At 54.2% G+C, this 17,962-nt stretch overlaps 1 protein-coding gene across 3 annotated transcripts in view; it reads left to right on the top strand.

The window, feature by feature from the left end:
- The first annotated feature begins 9,064 nt into the window (after window positions 1-9,064).
- GAD1 (glutamate decarboxylase 1) overlaps window positions 9,065-17,962 on the top strand; it is a 41,035-nt gene continuing 32,137 nt past the window's right edge. Inside the window, exons 1-3 of one of the 3 annotated variants that reach the window (XM_045831819.1) lie at window positions 9,065-9,258; window positions 10,676-10,819; window positions 14,135-14,197. In XM_045831819.1, coding sequence (XP_045687775.1) covers window positions 10,738-10,819; window positions 14,135-14,197 — 145 coding nt within the window. In that variant the 5' untranslated portion in view covers window positions 9,065-9,258; window positions 10,676-10,737. Of the gene's footprint in view, window positions 9,259-9,570; window positions 9,607-10,009; window positions 10,039-10,675; window positions 10,820-14,134; window positions 14,198-17,962 lie in introns of those variants that run through there. The other 2 variants (XM_045831829.1, XM_045831837.1) reach the window with 2 other exon arrangements.

Genomic DNA, 17,962 nt, shown 5'->3' with positions numbered 1-17,962 from the left:
ACTCCACACACACAGAGCCACGGGACTCAGGAAAGACACTCTCAGCCAACCAGTGCATAGCGTTTCTCTGGTGACTGTTACTGTTCCAAAAGTGGACATGTAACTGACGTTGGCCCAACCAAATTAAGGACTTTATTTCATGACAGGGAGGAGGGGTTCCACCATTCCCCTGGTTAAGAGCCAGGAAGCATGCTGCCGTATTTACAGCTGGCAGCCGTTTTATGGTCATGAGAGGAACTGATCTTAGGACGAAGCTGATGCTGTGGAGAGTAAGGGAGCAAAAAGAACTCAGGTTGCTAGTGGTGTTCTGCCACGGACTCAACTGCTCTGCGAGCCAGCCCTCTGAGCTTTAATATCGTGAAATAACTTTATTATTGTCTAAACCAGTTTGGATTGAGGTTTCTTTTAACTGCTGCTAAAAGCCTCCTAACTGATAGTGAGTACACCACAGAAACCCAGAAAAGACTTTCAAGGTCAGGCCCTGACTGCTGTGGCTCAGTTGGTTGGGCATCATATCACAAAGCGAAAGGCTGGTCACTGGTTTGATTCCTGATCTGGGCACATGCCTGGGCTGCACACTCCATCCCTGGTTGGGGCACCTACAAGAGGCAACCAATCAATGTTTCTCTCTCACATCAATGTTTCTCTCCCTCTCTTCCTCCTTCCTTTCCCCTCTCCCTAAAAAATAAAATCTTTTAAAACAAAGTACCAGTAGAAAAAACAAATGTTCAAGAATAAATTTTTTAAAGGTCTTATTTATTTTTAGAGGGGCAGGGAGAGACAGAGAGGGAGAGAAACATTAATGTGTGGTTGCCTTTCACGTGCCCCTGACTGCAGACATGGCCCACAACCCAGGCATGTGCCCTGACTGGGAGTCAAACTGGCAACCCCTTGCTTCCCAGGCCATCACTCAGTCTGCTGAGCCACACTAGCCAGGGCAACAATAAAATTTAAAAAAAAAAAACAGTTTGACTGGAAAGATCTGCTTTGCCAAAAGCTATAGAGAGAACAATTGAGATAAGAACTAAAAAGGGTGGTTGGATAGTAACAAAGAGGTGGTTGGTGACATTAGGGAGAGCAGAACCATTTGCGGGGAGAACATCATATACGCATATTTGTGAGTGTGAGTGTGTCTGAAGTGAGGAAAAGGAGAACAAGCAGTTTGACTATGAAGGAAAGGAAAACGAGGAAGTATGGTTGGAGGACATAGGCACAAGGAGTATTATTTTTTAAATGTTTAAGATGAGCATGTTTAGGAAGGATGATAATTATATGTATTGATAAGCTATTATGTGTTAGGCATTTCATATCTTAATGCTTTCTTCATAACACCAGTGTAAGATAGACATCATCATCTCCATTCACACATGAAGAAACTGAGGCCCAGCGAGAGTGAGAGTAACTTTGTAAAGACCACATGTGGATCACTTTCATGAGTTTCTTTTGCCCCTTTGAAACCCCTTTGGCTTGCTTCCCCTTCTGTCCTGAAACAAGGCTTTTGGTGTTTCATGCCTTTAGGCCCCTAAGTGTGTCTTCATCTCTAATAAAATCATTCTAAATGTCTTTCTATAGAATTATTTGAAAATGATCATTCTGTAAAGACGGTGAGTTTCAGTTTCCTCCTGGATGGTGTGTTAGGAGGAAAATCTCTCCTCCATCATAACCAGCACCAGATCCAGTTTCTCCCTGTTGGTGTCGGAAGAACACAACCAAAGGCGGGCTGAGCACTTAAATCAGCAGCCAACACCCCCATCCCAACGCTGCCTTCTTCTCTGAGCTCGCAACCCACCAAGGAAAGAAAATAAGAGGAAAAATATTAAAAAGTACATGTACTAAATGGAATTAAAAGAATACTTTAAGACACTTGTCTCAAAACTTGCTAAACAGATCTTTCACAACTCATAGCAGTGGTTTGAATACTCACATAACTAGCTGCTAGCTTTTAGGATAATTGAAGTCTCCTAGGTGGCTCTGATTTTGGGGGACTTATTTCTTCTTTCTCTCAACTTCTCTGAATCTAGATGAAGAAAAAAACTGATGCAAAATGACTGCCCACCTCATTCTGCAGTTGCTAGGGGCCTTCCAAATGGCCAGCTGAAGAGGTTGGGAATGTAACATCTATTCAGCAGCACAAATAAAAGACAGCAACATATCCATGGGGTAGTTACAGTGTTCCAGAAACCACTCTATGCTGGGAATACCTTGGTTTAAAAAAAAAAAAAAATTCCTGCCCTCATGGAGCTCACATTTTAGTGGGAAGAAAGGAACAGTAAATAAATAAAATATACAATATATCAAGTGGTATAAGAAAATACAGGGAAGGGACAGGAAGTACTGTGGGAGGGGAAGAATTGAAATTTTAAATAGAAGGATAAAGCAAGGTCTCACCGAGAAAATAGCATTTGAATGTTTGAGCAAAGACCAAGAACAGGAGGAACAAATCCCAGGGCTACTCCGGAAGAGCTTCCTTCCCAGGCAGGGGAACAGTGGCTGTCAAGTCCCTGCAGGGAGCATGCCTCGGGTGTTCAAGACACAGCAATGTCCCTGGGGCAGAGGAAGGATTCCGTCCCCAAACAGCTCCCTCTCACCCCTCGTCAGGTGAATCTGGACATCCCATCAGAAAGTTTTCTCCTCTTGGAATCGAAATTTCTCTGGGGCTTAAAAAACCTCTAACTCACCAGAGAAAGGGGCCTCAAGTCCATGCCAAGGGGTGATCAAGCTCCACTGGAACAAATGGGCAACAAAGTCAAACACTTGTGAGGCTTCGCTTCCACATCCGTGGAGACATTGAAATGGGCTCAGAATCATTGCTGAACTGAGGGGGCAGGACGGGAGCTGAGTTAACATTTGTTGCACACCATAAACGAGGCACAGGTGGACTTGCTGAGCGTTATGGACATCACATAAGATAGCCCACAAAGCTGGTATTCGCCCTCATTTTACAGATGAGAACATTTGGAGCAGTAAATAATAGCTGATGAGGAGAATCTAGATTTGAACTTGGCTGACTGACTTGAAAGTCTTTGCTTTTCCTCCTGTAAGAGGCTGCCGGGAAGACCTCATGAGGTCCTCGAGAGGAGTCCTTAGCACTCACAACACAAGAAGACTCCCCAGTGAGAAGAGTCACAAAACACTATTACTAAATTATTTCAGATAAACAAAGACTTGTCTGGTCTCATCTGATATCCTACCCCTCCCATTGTGGGAGTCCAGAGAGATTAAGTGATTTCCCAAGGTCAAGTGGTTCGTGGCAGAGTTGGGAAGCCTCCCTGAGCAGTATACAGGGCACTGGGACTGAAGGGGGAAGAGTTTTCAGCCCACTTCCCATGAAGGGTGTGGTTTGAGAAGTCCTGGACGCTCTTTGTACTTCAGTTTCCTCACCAGCAAAATACAGGCAGTAGTTAAATGAGAATTCATACAATAAACACCATGTAATTTCCATGAGAGTTGCTTCTCACCTCTATAATATAAATTAATTATGTTTTAAAGTGTGAAAAACATACATACAGAGAAAGATGGGTCTCTAACACACTCCACTTCCCTCCACCACTACCACCATCAGGCCCGCCTCGGCCCGCAGTAAGCAATCAGGGAAGCCCATGATGCCAAGGCACCTCTGGGTCCCACCTTGGTTCTCCCTGGCTGCCTTGGTGTATATGTCAGCTACTGCCACAAAAATGATGTTTGCAGATCAGCTCCATTCCGGTGGCCAAAACAGAGTCGCGAGTGTGGACCGGTGGAGTATAAAGTCCTGATCTAGAGAAGATGAAAAATTTTCTTAACCATTTCAAGTCTGCCCATGCTCTGACGCTTGCCTGTGGCTTGTCCCTGGCTATGAAGTTGAGAAAAATGTGCCTGTAGCCCCAGAGAGAAGATACTGAGAGGCGGCTTGAGATTTCAGGTTGTGTAGATCTCAGGGATCCCTGACATACCCAAAGGCAAAGAAAACAGGACTTCAGCCCTGGGACTCAGTGAGACAGAAAGAATGAGCTCCAGGTGGCCAACTGCTCCAGAAAAACCCGTGGTGGGGATTTCAGATGACAGAGACGAGACCTTTGGGTGTTGAGTTCTTACAAGAAGGGGACTGAGCCAGAGCAGCAAAAACGAGGAACCCCCTTCCTTTAGGTTCAGTTTTCTCCCTTGAGCAGCTGGCCAGGATTAGGTCATGAATCCTATCTGAAATAGAAGTTATCCAATTCTCTGAAACTAAAGCAGAACTTTCCAGAATGTTCACAAACAGTAGTCCCATACATGTAAGTCTGAAACAAGGGCTAAATACCTGTTATTTTAAATAGTTCAAGAGTGCTTTACACGGAAAGAAATGGATAAAATATTACTATACCTAGTATCCTATCCCATACCATTTCACTAAGAGCATCTCATGGGAAATCATATTTCTTGCATCCCACTCTTTTGGGAAAGGACTGAATTTGCCTCATTTTTTATTGAACAAAGAACTGAAAACAGGTACACCCTAAAAGCTCTCTGTCAGAATTGCAATCCAAATCTCTTATTTCTTTGGTCTCGTTTCGCAGTGAGACACGTTGCCTAAGAGCAAAGGGGGTTCGTGAGGGCATCTTTGAGGAGCACCTCTGTGAAAAACGGACACTCTGCACCTCCTCGTCTTTCACCAAAGGGACAGAGACTCTGGGTGTTCCAAGCCACTTCCGGCGGTATCTCTCCGTTTTGAAAAGGCTCTGCTTTGTGCAACGCGGCAGGGGATGCGCGTGAACTGGAAAGGGCCTGCAGTTTCTGGAAGAACTGCTCCCTCGTGGGGCCGTCGTTTGTTCCCAGAAATTGTTATCTGTCGCCACCTGGTGGCCCCTTTGTCTTCCTATTCGGAACAACGAGAATTGGGCGTCTTAAGATTTGTACAAGATCTGCCCTAATAGAAATCACTCTGTCCTCCTTGATTAATTTCTTTAATATTAGAATACTTTCATCTTCTGGATGTCAAAGGGGAAGGCACCATTTGCCTATTATCTCGGCGATTCAGATACTAGGAGAAAAGGTGGTAATTTCCGGAGTCCTCTCCAGCGTTCTGGCAGCGATTGCGCCTCCCTCGCCGCCCTTTTAACCCTTCCCTGTCCCCGGGGAGCGAGCGCGGCGTGGTCGGCGGGGGCAGGGGTGTCGACTCAGCGGCGGCCTCCAAAGTCCAGAGTGACCTGGGGAATTACCATTCAAGTTCACAAACACACTGAACGCACCTCAGCCCCGACCTAAGGAAAGCCGGGTGTCAAGTTAACAACGCTCCCCACAGCCCTGGTTTCGGGGGACAGACGTTTCCATCGTGAGCACTGCCATTCATTCTCATTTTCATTCTCTCTCTCTCTCCCCCTCTCATTAGATACTTAAAATAGACCCCAAAGAGCTAGCTAAAATGAACAAACACCATGGCTCTAAATCACCTTTCCCGGAGGCTGTAAATGCTGAATACGTCAAAAAAAAAAGAAAGAAAGAAAGAAAGAATCGAGATTGACGTTTCTTATTTACTCACCTTGACGTGGACGCTATTTTACGCACAAAAGTCTCCCCCGCCGCCCGTGTGGGCGCCCCGTCCACGCCTGCCCCCGTCACCACCCCTCTCTCCCCCGGCCGAAAGAAAGGCTCTCCCGGATCCGGACGGACCGTCTCTAACCCTCCGTCCGGGGAAAGGGCGCCGGCGGCGCGGGGCCGTGCTCCCGGCACAGCCCACGCCGGCCTGAAGGGGGACGAGCCGGCAGCCAGGACCGCGGAGCCGGGGCTGCAGGGTAGCAAACCCGGGGGAGAGAGTCCGGAGCCGGCGAGCTCGCGCCCTCCTCCCGCCTCCGGGCGTCGCGGCCCCCCGCGGCTTCAAAGCGCTCGCCCTCAGGTCGAAGGGAAACGGAGCAGCTGGGCGGCCGCCCCTCCCCGCGGCGCCGGTCCCGGGAGAGGAAGCCGTCCGCCCGCCCGCCCCCCTTTGTCCGCGGCTTCTCCCCGGTAGTAATAAAAGATGAAAAGAAGAGTGAAAAACACAGAAATAACGGTTCCAAATGTTCTGAAGAGCCAAAAGACGGCCACAACCAACCCTCAGTACCATTTTTTTATGAGGAGGCGAGAAGGGGGCGAAATACTCCACCGCCGCCAGCGAGCGGGAGCCAACCGCAGTCACTGCCCGGGAAGGAGGCGGGCGGGGCCGGGCGGGCTGGCCCGGAGCTGCCGCGGGAGAGGCCGGAGGAACGCCACGGTGGGCGCTGTCCTTGGTGCTGAAAGGCCCGGGCCCCGCCTGCGAACTCGACTTGCTGGAATCGTGTGCGTTTCTCCACGTCCAGTTCCTTCCCGTCGCCTCTGAGCCCAAGATTCTGGCTTGGGATGAGAGGTAACGGGAAAATCAATCAAAGTCCCCCAAGTCTGTGGCTCTCCCCACCTAGCTGGAATGTCAACTCCCTGAGTGCAGGGATAATACGCGTTGTTAGGACAGTGTAAAACTCCCTGAGAACAATGCCTGGCACATAGCAGGTGCAAAATATTCGTTTAATGTCTAATATTTAATTAAACATTTAAAAAATAAGGATGAGCATTTGCCGGTCCATAAAGGAAAAAGGGAGGGATGTCCTCGCAGCTGGACCCACTGAGGTTTAATTTGTGATACCTGGTCTTGTAGATTGCTTTTTCCAACGAGACTTTTCTTGGCTAAAACGTTAGGGGTGAGCGGTTTGGACACGGGGGTCCGGAGGGCAGGGGCTGGAAGTTTCTCGGTCTGATGACCCAGATGGAGATAAGCAAGTCTTCCTCTAGGAGACTCGGGCCCCGGAGAACGTCGAGGAGACGGAGGGCCAGCAGGCGCCTTCCCAGAGCAGCTGACCCCGGGGGGCGCCGGGATGTGTTCTCTCTTCTCTCCCGCCCCCCAGCGCCAGCGTCTGGCATAATTTAGCGCTGGCGCGGGGCTCTGTGATTGGTACAACGATCCCTTCCAGGGAGGCTGGAGGGGGCGGCGTGGGTGGCATTCGAGCCTCACCTGACGGTAAACCGCGCGTTTCCAGCCCCGCAGAGCCGTGGCGCGGGGCGCGGTTCTGGGGAACGTTACCTGCGCGCAGTGGGCACGCCCACCCTCCCGGGCCCCAGACTCTGGTCTGGAGCTGCGGTTACCCCAGGCCCGCTGTTCGGGATGCTCTTGTGTCTTTAAAAAGTGCCCAAGTTTTTACTGTAAAGTGAAGAGAGGGAGACAGTATTTTCTTTAGTATCGAGGACAACGCGATTGTTTCAAACCTCCCAGCGAGATCTCTTACTGATCGAACTGTGTCTGCTAGGGGCGAATCTTCCATCTCCCTTACGGAATTTTCAATGATTCGTAAGATCTCTCCGCATTTCCACTGTGTCGTGGTGGAAAGGGAGAAGACGTTAGGAGAGGAGGGGCAGGCCTCGAGTGGACCAGCAAGGCCGCCAACGTGTCCATAAATAACCTTTGCCGGCTGGGCCGCAAAAGGGGAAAAAAAGTCACTGTGAAAACGTGTAAAGGTTACCCGGTGTCATCCAAACACACACAAAGATCAATTTTGTTTTGCCTTAAATAAAAAGAAGCTCAAGCAGAGGAAAGAGGGGAACCTAATTTAGCAACGAGGGTCGCTGAAGGGTGGCTTGAAGGGACAGGAGTGCGCAGCCAGCCCCTCCAGGTGTGGGCTCTGGCGCCGCTGGAGAGATCCAGCTAGCAGAGAGCCTCTCGGTTTCTGGGTTTCTGGCGCCCTCTGGTGGACGTTTTTCCCCGAACGCTTTTTTGTGGTGAGGGGCTTTCTGAACCTGGCAATTCATTAAACATGCTTAAATATTGCAAAAGGAGAATCCTTAAAAATCAAGGGCTTTTACACACAGAAACACACACCGTGACAACTCAGTGCTCGGGTTCCCCATGTGGGTAGAGGAGTGCTCGGGCATGTTATTAACCTTCAGATGTGATCTATCAGAATTACTTCTTTCCCCATCAACAAGAAGACCAAAGCCAGTGAGGAACAGAAAAAAGAAATAAAATGAAGTCACTATAGTCAAGCTGCTAAATTACTAAAAATCAAGTAGGTTGAGGCATGAGGAAACAATTCCACTCTTATTTTAACGAATCTGGGAACTTCGACTTTTTAACTTTCCGGTCTTGCCTCAGTGCCTGGATATACATCAAACCTCCAGGTAACCTTGCAATTACCTGTGAGGACTAAGGAAAGAGCACGCAGGGGTCCAGACCACTTGACAGCCGTTATCCTCACCACCCTGTCATCTAGAGGGTACCATCTCGCATCAACCTAAGAATGCAGGACTGAATTTTCTTAAGTATTTTTACCGTAAGAATCCTCCGCTTATCTTCCTTCTTCGGAACTCTCTGGGTGTTGCTTAATCGTGTTTCTAGTGTGCAAATCCTAAAACCCTTGGATATATCTTTACTACTTATTTCTAGCCCAAGCCTTCGATTCGTTTACACGAGGTGGACACTACGAGGGAACGCAAATGAGTGGGAACGGGACTATTTTCTCTGCTGTGGCCCTGGGTCGCTGTGCTGTACTTTGGGGAGACCTTGAACTTAACAAGAGAACAAATGCAAAGGAAATGGAGATTACTTCGGGGGTCTGAGTGTCCCCCTCGTCCCTGCCTCCTTTGCTTCTACACAATCCGGGCTGAGTGGAGAGCCAGAAAGCACACAGGGCGAGCTCTCGCGCGGAGGGTCGCCGATCTGGGGAACTACTGGAAAAGAAATCGAGGCGAAGCCACTGCCTTCGTCTTCTGAAATGTATGGGGGAGGGGGAGCTGAGGGAGGAAGAAGCGCCAGCCAAGCAGAATTCCTCGCAGGAATTAGCTTTACCCTCGTCTTACCCGACACTCCCTATTAAAAAAAAATAGACCTCGTTGAGTACATTCTGGATTACTCATAGGGCTTTTTTTTTTCCGTGCGCAAAACCGTGATCTGGATTTATAATCGCCGTATAAAGCTCCAGAGGCGGCCAGGCACCTGCAAAGGAGCCCCGCGGCGCTGCCGACTAGCTGCCCCCGCGAGCAGCGGCCGCGTGATTCCCCCGCCGAGCGGGTCCCGCCTCCCCACTCCGCCCCCGCCTCCCCCGAAGCCCAGCGGCAGCCTCTCCCCGGCGTTCTCGTCTCCTCGCGGCGTTAGCGTGCGGCACAGAGCTGGTGCGAGCGCGGCGGCGGCTGGAGGTGACGCCGGGCGGGCAAGCCTGTGGCAGAGCCAGACCAGCCGACTGGGTCGCTGGGCGCTGCGCGGAGGAGCGGCGGGAGCGCTGGGCTTGCTGTCTCCGAGCCAAGGTGGGTACGCGCGCGGGCGCCGGACTTTCCAGTGCCCAGCCTCGGCTCTTCCGCTGGGTCTTCTTCGCCCGCGGTTTTGCGGTCAGCCCCCACACCGGGCGTCCGCCGCCCACCCTCCGCAGCCGAGTGCCCACCGCCCGCCCCAGTGCTGGCTTTCCGCTGGTGCGCCGCGCGGAGACCCCCGCCCTCGCCCCGCTGGCTTCATGCTCGGCCCGGGGATGCACCGCTGAGACTGAGGCTAGCGCAGAAGTGGATCAAGAGTGATTTTCCGCTGCGTTTCCCGGCTGCCAGCGCCCGTCTCACCTGAGGACTCCAGGGCGGTAGCCACCGAAGGCGCGACTCGGAGCGGTAACCTGTTACTTTCTTAGAAGCCACAGCCTACCCATTGCCGGCGTTTCCGCGCGACTGCGCGCTCGGGGCCAGGCTTGGGGTCCTAGGGAGCATGGGGCTGCGGCAGCCGGTGGGCGTTACTCTGCGGGCTCCGAGACCTACCTGCCTCGGCCCTCGCTCTCCGTCCCAGACTCATCGGACGCCATCGCGCGGGGCGCGGAGCAGGGGCGCAGCGCACCAATCCTCGTCCTCCGCCGCCCGCGCGCTGGGCGCAAATGTGTTTCCCTGGTGACGTTCCCCCTTCGCGCCTCCCTCACCCTCTCCGAGTCTGTGCGGCGAGAAATCTGGGGACCTCAGAGATTTGGGTGGAGGGGAAACACAGAATCCTGGACTGAGCCTTGTCCGGGACTGCGAGATGGCTCAGAGCGGGGTGGGACCGGAGGGAGACAGGTGAGCCTGCGACCCTCTCTCTGCTTTCTGGCTATTTGGAGTGCAAGTGGCTGTAGTTCGTCCCCGGCCGAGTCTGAGTAAGAATGGAAAGATCTGGGCCTTTTCTTTCCTCACCTTCTCTCACCCAAGTCCTCGGTCCCGGAGCAGTTACCCCCTTCTTTCCAGGGAATGAGCCAGACACAACAGCGGGAATCAGACACCGAACCAGACGTGCCCGCCCCGCGCACCCTCCCCGCGTCTGCCCGCCCGCCGGCTGCCGACAGCCCAATGGGGCTTCTCGCGGCTCGGCTGGAAAATCGAGCACTGAGTCTCCCTTGCCCTTCCAGCCCAGTCCCCGTATCCTCGCTCACTGCACTTGCCTCGGGCTCCTCTAGTCTCAGCGCTGCGCTCCAGGTCGCCCGGCTACTCCGCCAGACTGGAGAGCCGCCCGGGGCTACGTTGCCGGTGCCGGAGTCTCCGAGCTCGCGCGCACGTCCACCTCTCCCCACCCCCCCGCGCACCCCGACCCAGCGGGCGAGCTGCCCTTCCTCCCGCTTCTTCCCCCCCCCCCCCGCCCCCCGGCCAGGACTTCAGGGGGAGCCTACGGCGCGCCGGACTCCGGAAGCCCTCCCGGCACAGCTATCGTTTTTCTTGACAGCCTGCCCCTGCGCCTGACCGGCCGAGGACCCCGGAGAGCAGAGGCCCCGGACGACCGAGCTGATGGCGTCTTCGACCCCTTCTTCATCCGCTACCTCCTCGAACGCGGGAGCGGATCCCAATACTACCAACCTGCGTCCCACAAGTAGGTCCTGCCCCAGTTTCCTGTCTAATAGACTGCGGGGAAGGTGAGGACGCTGGGGCGTGGGGAGGCTACCTTGGCGGAAAGGGAAGGGAGAGCGCGGTGATGGTGGCTGGAAAGAACTGGGTCCCTGACCCTTCCCGGCCAGAGGTCATTCGACTGACAGGGGTGCTAGGCGATTTGGAGGCTCTGGAGAGTGGGAACCTCGCAGGGCTGGAGTGGCAGCGATCCTTGAGGGCTTCGCAGCGAGGGGGAGGGACGGGCGGCGAGAGCGTTGTTTTCGTTGTGTGTGGTTTCTTTGCGGAGTGGGACGTCGGGGGTCTGTACGGGGAGCAGTGTGAGGAGTGGGGAGCCTCAGCGGGAACTGAGCTTTCTCTCCCCGGCTTTCGTTAAGCGGATATCTGCCCCCCTCCTCTTTCCCCCCTGCACTGCGCTCGAAGTCTGTAATCAGCGGAAATTTAGACGTTAATTGCAGCTTTTAGAAAACTCGGGGTCCCTAATTGCTCCAAATTTGCCTTGAGCTATTGACGAGTGAGAGAGAAGCCAAAGGCGAGAAAGGTGCATAAAACAATTTGGGGGACGAGCCTGGACGTTTTAGACAATTAATTACATCTCAGAGACCAAAAAAAAAGAAAGAAAGAAAAAGAAAAAAAAAGCGCGGGGGAGCGGCATCACTTATTGTGTGGAGGGTTGGGGAAGCAGGAGGCCGGAAGGTTTGCCCCGGCAGGGGGAGAGAGCACCTCTCTCTTTTCTGGGGGGCAGGAGACCTGTCTCCAACTGACATGTCCCGAAGAGAGAAGAAAAGGGGAACCAGAGGGCGGAGGTGAGGAGGAAATTTATGCTTCCTTACTCCTAGCTCAGTGAGCTCTTCAGCCCATTCCAGAATCTGTCCTTAATTCAGATTTATTTCCCACTTTTCTGTAGAGCCAGGGAGATGAGGGAATTGGTTTTCTTTTTCCAATTTGGATTGAAATGTGCCTCCCCCCAAATCTATCAGCTCCAGGTAGTAACAGCCCCAAAATTTCTATGTAAGGGAGGCGTAGGGATGGCAGTGTGTTTAAGAGGGCTTATTGCTGTGCTTTTGTGGGATTTTCTATGAGGTTAAGGGAACATGGATTGTTTCCACCTTAGAAGATGGGGGTGTTATGGGGTAAGGCCCTCTCTCCAACCCCTTAGTGCTGTCACTGGCTCCCGGCTGGAGTCCTTGTCTTCAGTCCTTAGACTGCGTTCTAGTTCCCTTTGCAGCCGCCTCTCCAGGGCGAGCTACGATTGCCCACACAACAAAGAGGGGCTCGGGAGAGCCGCCAGCCCTGGCGGCACGTGAGTCCGGCACTGGCGGTGGAGCTGGCTGGAACAGGCCGAGAGGAACGGGAGGCCTGAGCCTCTTTGTCTGTTGCTTTGGCTTTGATGGGTTTCTTTCCAGTCTTCTCCACATTTCCCGCCCCTCTTCTGCTGCCTAGTGGGTCTGGGCGGCCATTGTGTTCCTCTGCCCTTGATTCCTGCATCCCCACCTCTGACCGTGCTCCTACTTCTGGGGGGAGCGGGGCAGCCGGAGGTGGAGTGCAGGTGCCCAGCCCCTGGTCCAAGACCCACTGGAGGATCCAAACTGAGTTAGCACACGGCCTGACGCGATTGGAACCCGCCGAGGCAGACGGAAGGTAGTCGAAAACCCCGCGGGTAAGAGCGTACACCTGTCAGAACACAGTGGCCCGCCGCCGACAGCCCTGCTGGGGCGGAGCACCCCAGGCTGAGCATGCACGCCCGGCTCTCCACCGGCTCTCAGCCTCCGTTGCAGACGAGGCCTCGCGGTGCAGCTGGCTCCGCTTGTTTGCCCCTGCGAGTTCTCCTGGGAGGTGGCCTCGCTCGGTCTGTACAACTGTGCTGGCCGCTTGCTCCAGCGACCCCTTCTCCTCGCTCTCCGCTACTCACTACATCAAAGGATCTCTCTCAGTTCCTTTCCCCAATCTCTCTTTCCTTTTCTTTTACTGTCATTGCCCGACTCTGAAAGACCGAGCAATAAGTCTGAACTCCCAACGCCCCAGCTGAGTGACCTTGGAAAACTCGCTTAGTCTCTCTGAGCCTCAGTGTTTTGTGTTTGTGAATTGATCTTAGATGAACACTCCTCTTGTTTCATAGTGCTGTTATGGAAAGTAGCTGAGATGGTGTTTGAAGTGTAAGCATTTTATAGGCTTTTTACCCGCCAGGTACTGTTATTCGGGGTTTGCTTCCCACCGATTTCCTGTCTGTTGCAGGAACTCCGTCCGTGTCGGGCTGTCTCACGGACGTCGGGCTATTTCTTCTCCCCGCTGGGTGTCTGTTGTGCTTCGGTTTAATGGATGTCGCTCTTCTTATGGCAGCCGGCAGTCGTGCGGGACTGAAGGCACCGGCTGGGCTGGGGTGGGGGGTGGGAGTGGGCGGAGGAGCGGTGCTTTGAAGGGCCCGAAGGGAACTCCACAGTGGGCTCACCACACCACTCTCACGGGACCTCGAAGGCACCCTCGCGCTCCTCGCTGGAAGTCGAGCCCCGAGGGCAGAATAGACCTTGAGGAGTTTGATAATACGGCACCTTCCAGGCCCGAGGTTGGGACCCGGACGAAAGGTGCTTGATTCCCTTCGCCATCTCCAGACCGCAGATGTCGAGGGGAGGGTTAATGAGGGGCAGGCTGGGCAGAAAGAACGGGAATGGAGACCGGATGCGCACTATTGTGTCTGCTCGACTCCCCGGCCAGACTGAAGAGCATTCAAGCGAGTCCGATCATCTAGTCAAATACTATTTTTCACCCAATTAATTCCTGAACTCTTCCGCGACCCCATTTCATGCCAGTTTATTTTAAGCTGCCACTCGGCTGGAGACCCGCCAAGAAATTATGAGACGTGTTGGTCCCAGATGCCTCTGTGTTCCCTTTCCGGGCCGCTGTGGTCGTCTTTCGAGTCTTAGGGCGAAGACCGAGAGACAGGGCCTGGCGGGTGGGTGCCGGGCAATTCGAGCTGCCGAGCCTGGCCCTTTGCTCTTGGGGTCAGCCTGCCCCAGCCCGACCCCCCACCCCCGCCTGCGCGGCTCCCCAGCGAGGGTCTCTTGGAGGCCGGGCGGGGCATGGGTGCGTGGCCTCTCAGAGACACTGTTCTGTACCTGAGAGTGGGAGCAGGACACGAGGCTGCCCGTCTGCCCACAGATCTGCCTTCTTGCTCCTTTCAGGAAAGAGCTTTTAAGGAGGCGCCCTGGCAAAGACCTGTCCCCCCTTTCCCAGAAAAACCTTTGCCTTCACCCGGGTCTCCCACGGTGCAAGCCTCACTGATCGCCCATCTCTTGCTTTCTAGCGTATGACACGTGGTGCGGCGTGGCCCATGGATGCACCAGAAAGCTGGGGCTCAAGATCTGCGGTGAGTGGAAGGTCCTGCAGGGGCCGGGCAAGGCGGCGCGGCCTGCGGGTTTCGGAGAGGGATGCACGCGAAAGGGGGACCCTGGCTGTTGGACCTAGTTTTCTACGGTATCTACAGCCCTGAGGCGGGGCGGAGGCGTAGCTCTACAGCCCTTGAACCTCCTCTGCCCCCTCCCGACCAGTCCGGGGGTGGGGGGCCTTTCCGCTGGCGTCCAGGACAAGCTGAGACCGCCAGGCTCCCCTCCGCGTGTCTAGGCTCGAGAGCGCCAGCACAGCGCCCCCGTGCGGCAGCGCGGCTCCTCCTGCCGCGCGCAGGGGGCCGCTCCTCCCCTGGAGCTCTGCCCCGCGCGCCCAGAAGGTCGTGCAGAGAAGGTGAACTGGCCCGGCTTTCCTGGAGAGCAGGCCTGTGGCGCAGTATCTGCCTAAAGCGGTGGCTGACACGTTGTCTCTCTTCCCTCTCTACTATCAATCCTGCGTTAAAAGCGGCCTCTCGGGCTAGAGGTTTTTGCTCCGAGATGCTGTAACAGATTCAGGTTTCGTTCTTGGGGGCCTCGGAGGGCAAGAGAAAGGGTTGTCTGCAGCTCCCGGTGCCCTGCCTAGGGCAAGTGCGGGCGGCTCAGGCCTGAGGGTTTGCTGGGCTTGCCCTTAAAGTAGAGGAGGGAAGGGAAAGGGAGCAGGCGAGGGCGGGGGTGCGGGACCCGCAAGAGAGAGAAGGGGAGTCGGGTGCGGCTTGCCAGAGAAAGGAAAATAGATCTGGGAGCTGGAGAGGAGAAAGAACAGCTCTCTGGAGACGTGAGGGTCTGAAATGAAAACGCCCAAGGGATGTAATTTTTTTTCAAAGAAAAAGGAGATTCGCACAAATGGACACAGCCGAGTGGCTCCGGCTGAACAATGAGGACTTGCTTTCCTTGATACAATTCACCGTCTAAAATCTTTAGCCTTATCGGGCTAGAAAATACGGGCGTCCCCGGGCAGGGGGTGGAGCAGCCTGGGAAGATTAACGAGGGGCTTATTACAGAGCCATCCATCAGCTGCTGCGCGCCGGAGATAGCGGCGGAGCCGCACCGGGCGCGCTCACCCGCCCCGGCCCCCGAGCACCCGCGGGTGGGCGAGCGGGGTGCTCTCTGGGCCTGCTTTTCCCGGATTCCCTGCGTCCCGGGTCCCCGGGCGGCAGCCGAGGGGTTATTTAGCAGCTTCTGAGTACCACTCCCCCTTCCGAAAGCGCGGCGCCCTCCCTGCATTTTCCGGGCTCTGTCTCCTGGATCCTGGAAAGGTTCTTCAAGTCCAGATCTAGCCATTTTACAGGGAAAGCCCAGCCCGGGGGTTTGGCCTTCTCCCCAGCACGCGAGGCCCGTGGGGCGAGCCCGGTAGCCGGGTCCCTGGCGGGGGTAGCTGGCAGCAGCCTAGCTTTGTTCTATAAATAGCTCCCTCCCCCAGCCGCCATTCCCGGCTTAATGGTCCGTTCCGCGCCGTGTCCCTTCCGCGAGGCGCTGGGCTTCAGCAGCCGTCATTGTCATGCAGTCGGGCAAGCAGAACTGAGCGAGCCCTGGGCGCCTGGCGCGGTGGAGGACCGGGTGGGAAGGCTTGGGGTGGAGTTCGCTTTTCCTGCGGTCCTGGGCCTGCCCGGGCTGGGGGGGGCGGGGGGGCAGCCCTCATCCACTCCAATCCCCGCCTCTTGGCCTCAGCCCGGGCCGTGCTCCGTGCTGCCGGGACTGAGGGGCCTTCGCGTCCAATGGAAGAAAAGATCTAAACTCCCCTTTGGGTAAAGGTGCTCGTCTTGGCCCGGGAATAGGGGACCGGAGTTTGCATCTACTTCTCCTGAGAGGAGAGCTCTTGGGCATTAAGGGGCTACCTTCCTTAGAGAGTTTTTTCTCTCTTTCTATCCCCAGCCCCAGTGCTAAGTTCGGGACAGTCGAAATCCACGTGGCAGATCAGGGCTGGTAGTCCTTTAAGGGGAAATTGCCTTCTGCTAAAATGCATGCTTTGGGGCTACAGCTTAGGAGGCTTCAAATGAGGTTTGATTCTGAAAAGAACCAAAACAGCAGAAGATTTGTGTTCCATACCTTGGGCCAACTGCGCTTTCCATTTTAATCTAGTGGAGGCGAGGCACAGTCTTAATTTTGACCTGAATCCGCAGCCCCCTCCCGTGTTCCCCACACAGACATGTCCACTCACTTCATTCCAGACTTTCCAGGGCCGGAAGGGTGCGCTTTTGGCCTGGCACCATTTGGGGTTGGTTTGACCTTTCACCTTAACGGGGCAGAGCGACTAATGGTCTTCTTCCCCCTCCATTGCTCTGCCTTTCCCAAACTTCTCCAGTGCCTTGCCAAGATTTTACCCCCGCCCACTCTTCTGCCCCCTTCCCTGGAATGAAGCTCCATTCCCCCTCCCCAGCTCCATTCAGGAATGAAGCTGCAGGGAAGACGAGGGGTCTCGCCAGTGGTGTCCTTAGTTCTGGAGGCAGAATCCCTGGGAACGGAATCACCTAGAAGAAACCCAGGGTCTTGTCGAGGGGTAGAGAGTGGGGTGGCTGCAGGCATGGCAGCATCACCTAAATAAACAGAAGGGGACACATTGTGCCCTAAGTTCTGGCTCTGGGCTCTGCTAACTTCCCAGTTTGTCCTTGCACATCCATCACTTACCTATGCAGAAGCCCCAGACTGGCTGCCAGTTAAAGCCTCTGGGCTCCTTAATGTAGCCTATGCAATGTGTGTGTGTGTGTGTATGCTTAATTTTGTGTCAGTTGCCAACTTTTTTTTTAAAGATTTTATTTATTTATTTTTAGAGAGGGGAAGGGAGGGAGAAAGAGAGGGAGAAAAACATCAATGTGTGGTTGCCTCTCGAGTGGCCCCCACTGGGGACCTGGCCTGCAACCCAGGCATGTGCCCTGACTGGGAATCGAAACTGCGATCCTTTGGTGCGCAGCCTGTGCTCAATCCACCCAACTTTTAAACATAGAGAGACTTCAAGTCTTCTGTACTTTGGGCTTCTCTTGAATAGTAAAATAAAAGGGGGCAGGGAGATCTGACAGGGTACTTTGATCCCATAAAAATCAGAACGAGAGCCCCTTCCTCTTGTTCAGTGCAATTCCCTGCTTCAGCTGGTGAGGACAGGGGCTGGGCTTCAGGCCCCACTTATGCCCTTGGTCCTGTGCTTTTATGCCCCGTGCCACTCACAGCCCCACTTGGAAACAACTGGCTCGTGTCAGGTGCTTCTCAGGTCCCCACGCTTCCCCCCCCCCCACTCCCTGGGCTCCCTAGACCTTTGAGTTTAGTGGCAGCGTGAGGAATCAGCAGCAGGATCTCCCCACAGCCAAGAGGTAGAGTCGTGGCAGGACTCACTTCCTGTCCCCTGCTTGAAGCCTGACCAAAGCCAGCTGCAGCTTGGCTCTCCCTCTGTTATGCCTCTTTGCCTCTTGAGAATGGGGTGCTGGGTTACTAGTCACTCACTGTCCTGAACAAGGTCCTCACAGCGCAGAGCAAGAGGGAGTGCAGTCTGCTTCGGTCTCAGGGACTTCTTGCCAGCCAAGGAGGTTGTCAGCGCACTGACCTCCAGTCACCCACCACCTGGAAGCACTCAGTGCCTTCCCAGAGCTGCTCAGAGACCAGAGCCCCAGCTCATTCACCTTTTATGAGGCTCCCAGCATTTCAGGAAACAAATACCTTCCAAAAAATTGTTATCCCCATAACAGTATACATTAAGTGATTATATTGTCAGATTAATGGTTTTTGCCACAAATTATAATGCAATGGAAGTATGGTTTTCG

This window comes from Phyllostomus hastatus, unplaced genomic scaffold (genome assembly GCF_019186645.2).
Source record: "Phyllostomus hastatus isolate PE091 unplaced genomic scaffold, TTU_PhHast_1.1 phas_contig_1, whole genome shotgun sequence".
Lineage (NCBI taxonomy): Eukaryota > Metazoa > Chordata > Mammalia > Chiroptera > Phyllostomidae > Phyllostomus > Phyllostomus hastatus.
This window is presented reverse-complemented; position numbering and strand designations above follow the sequence as displayed.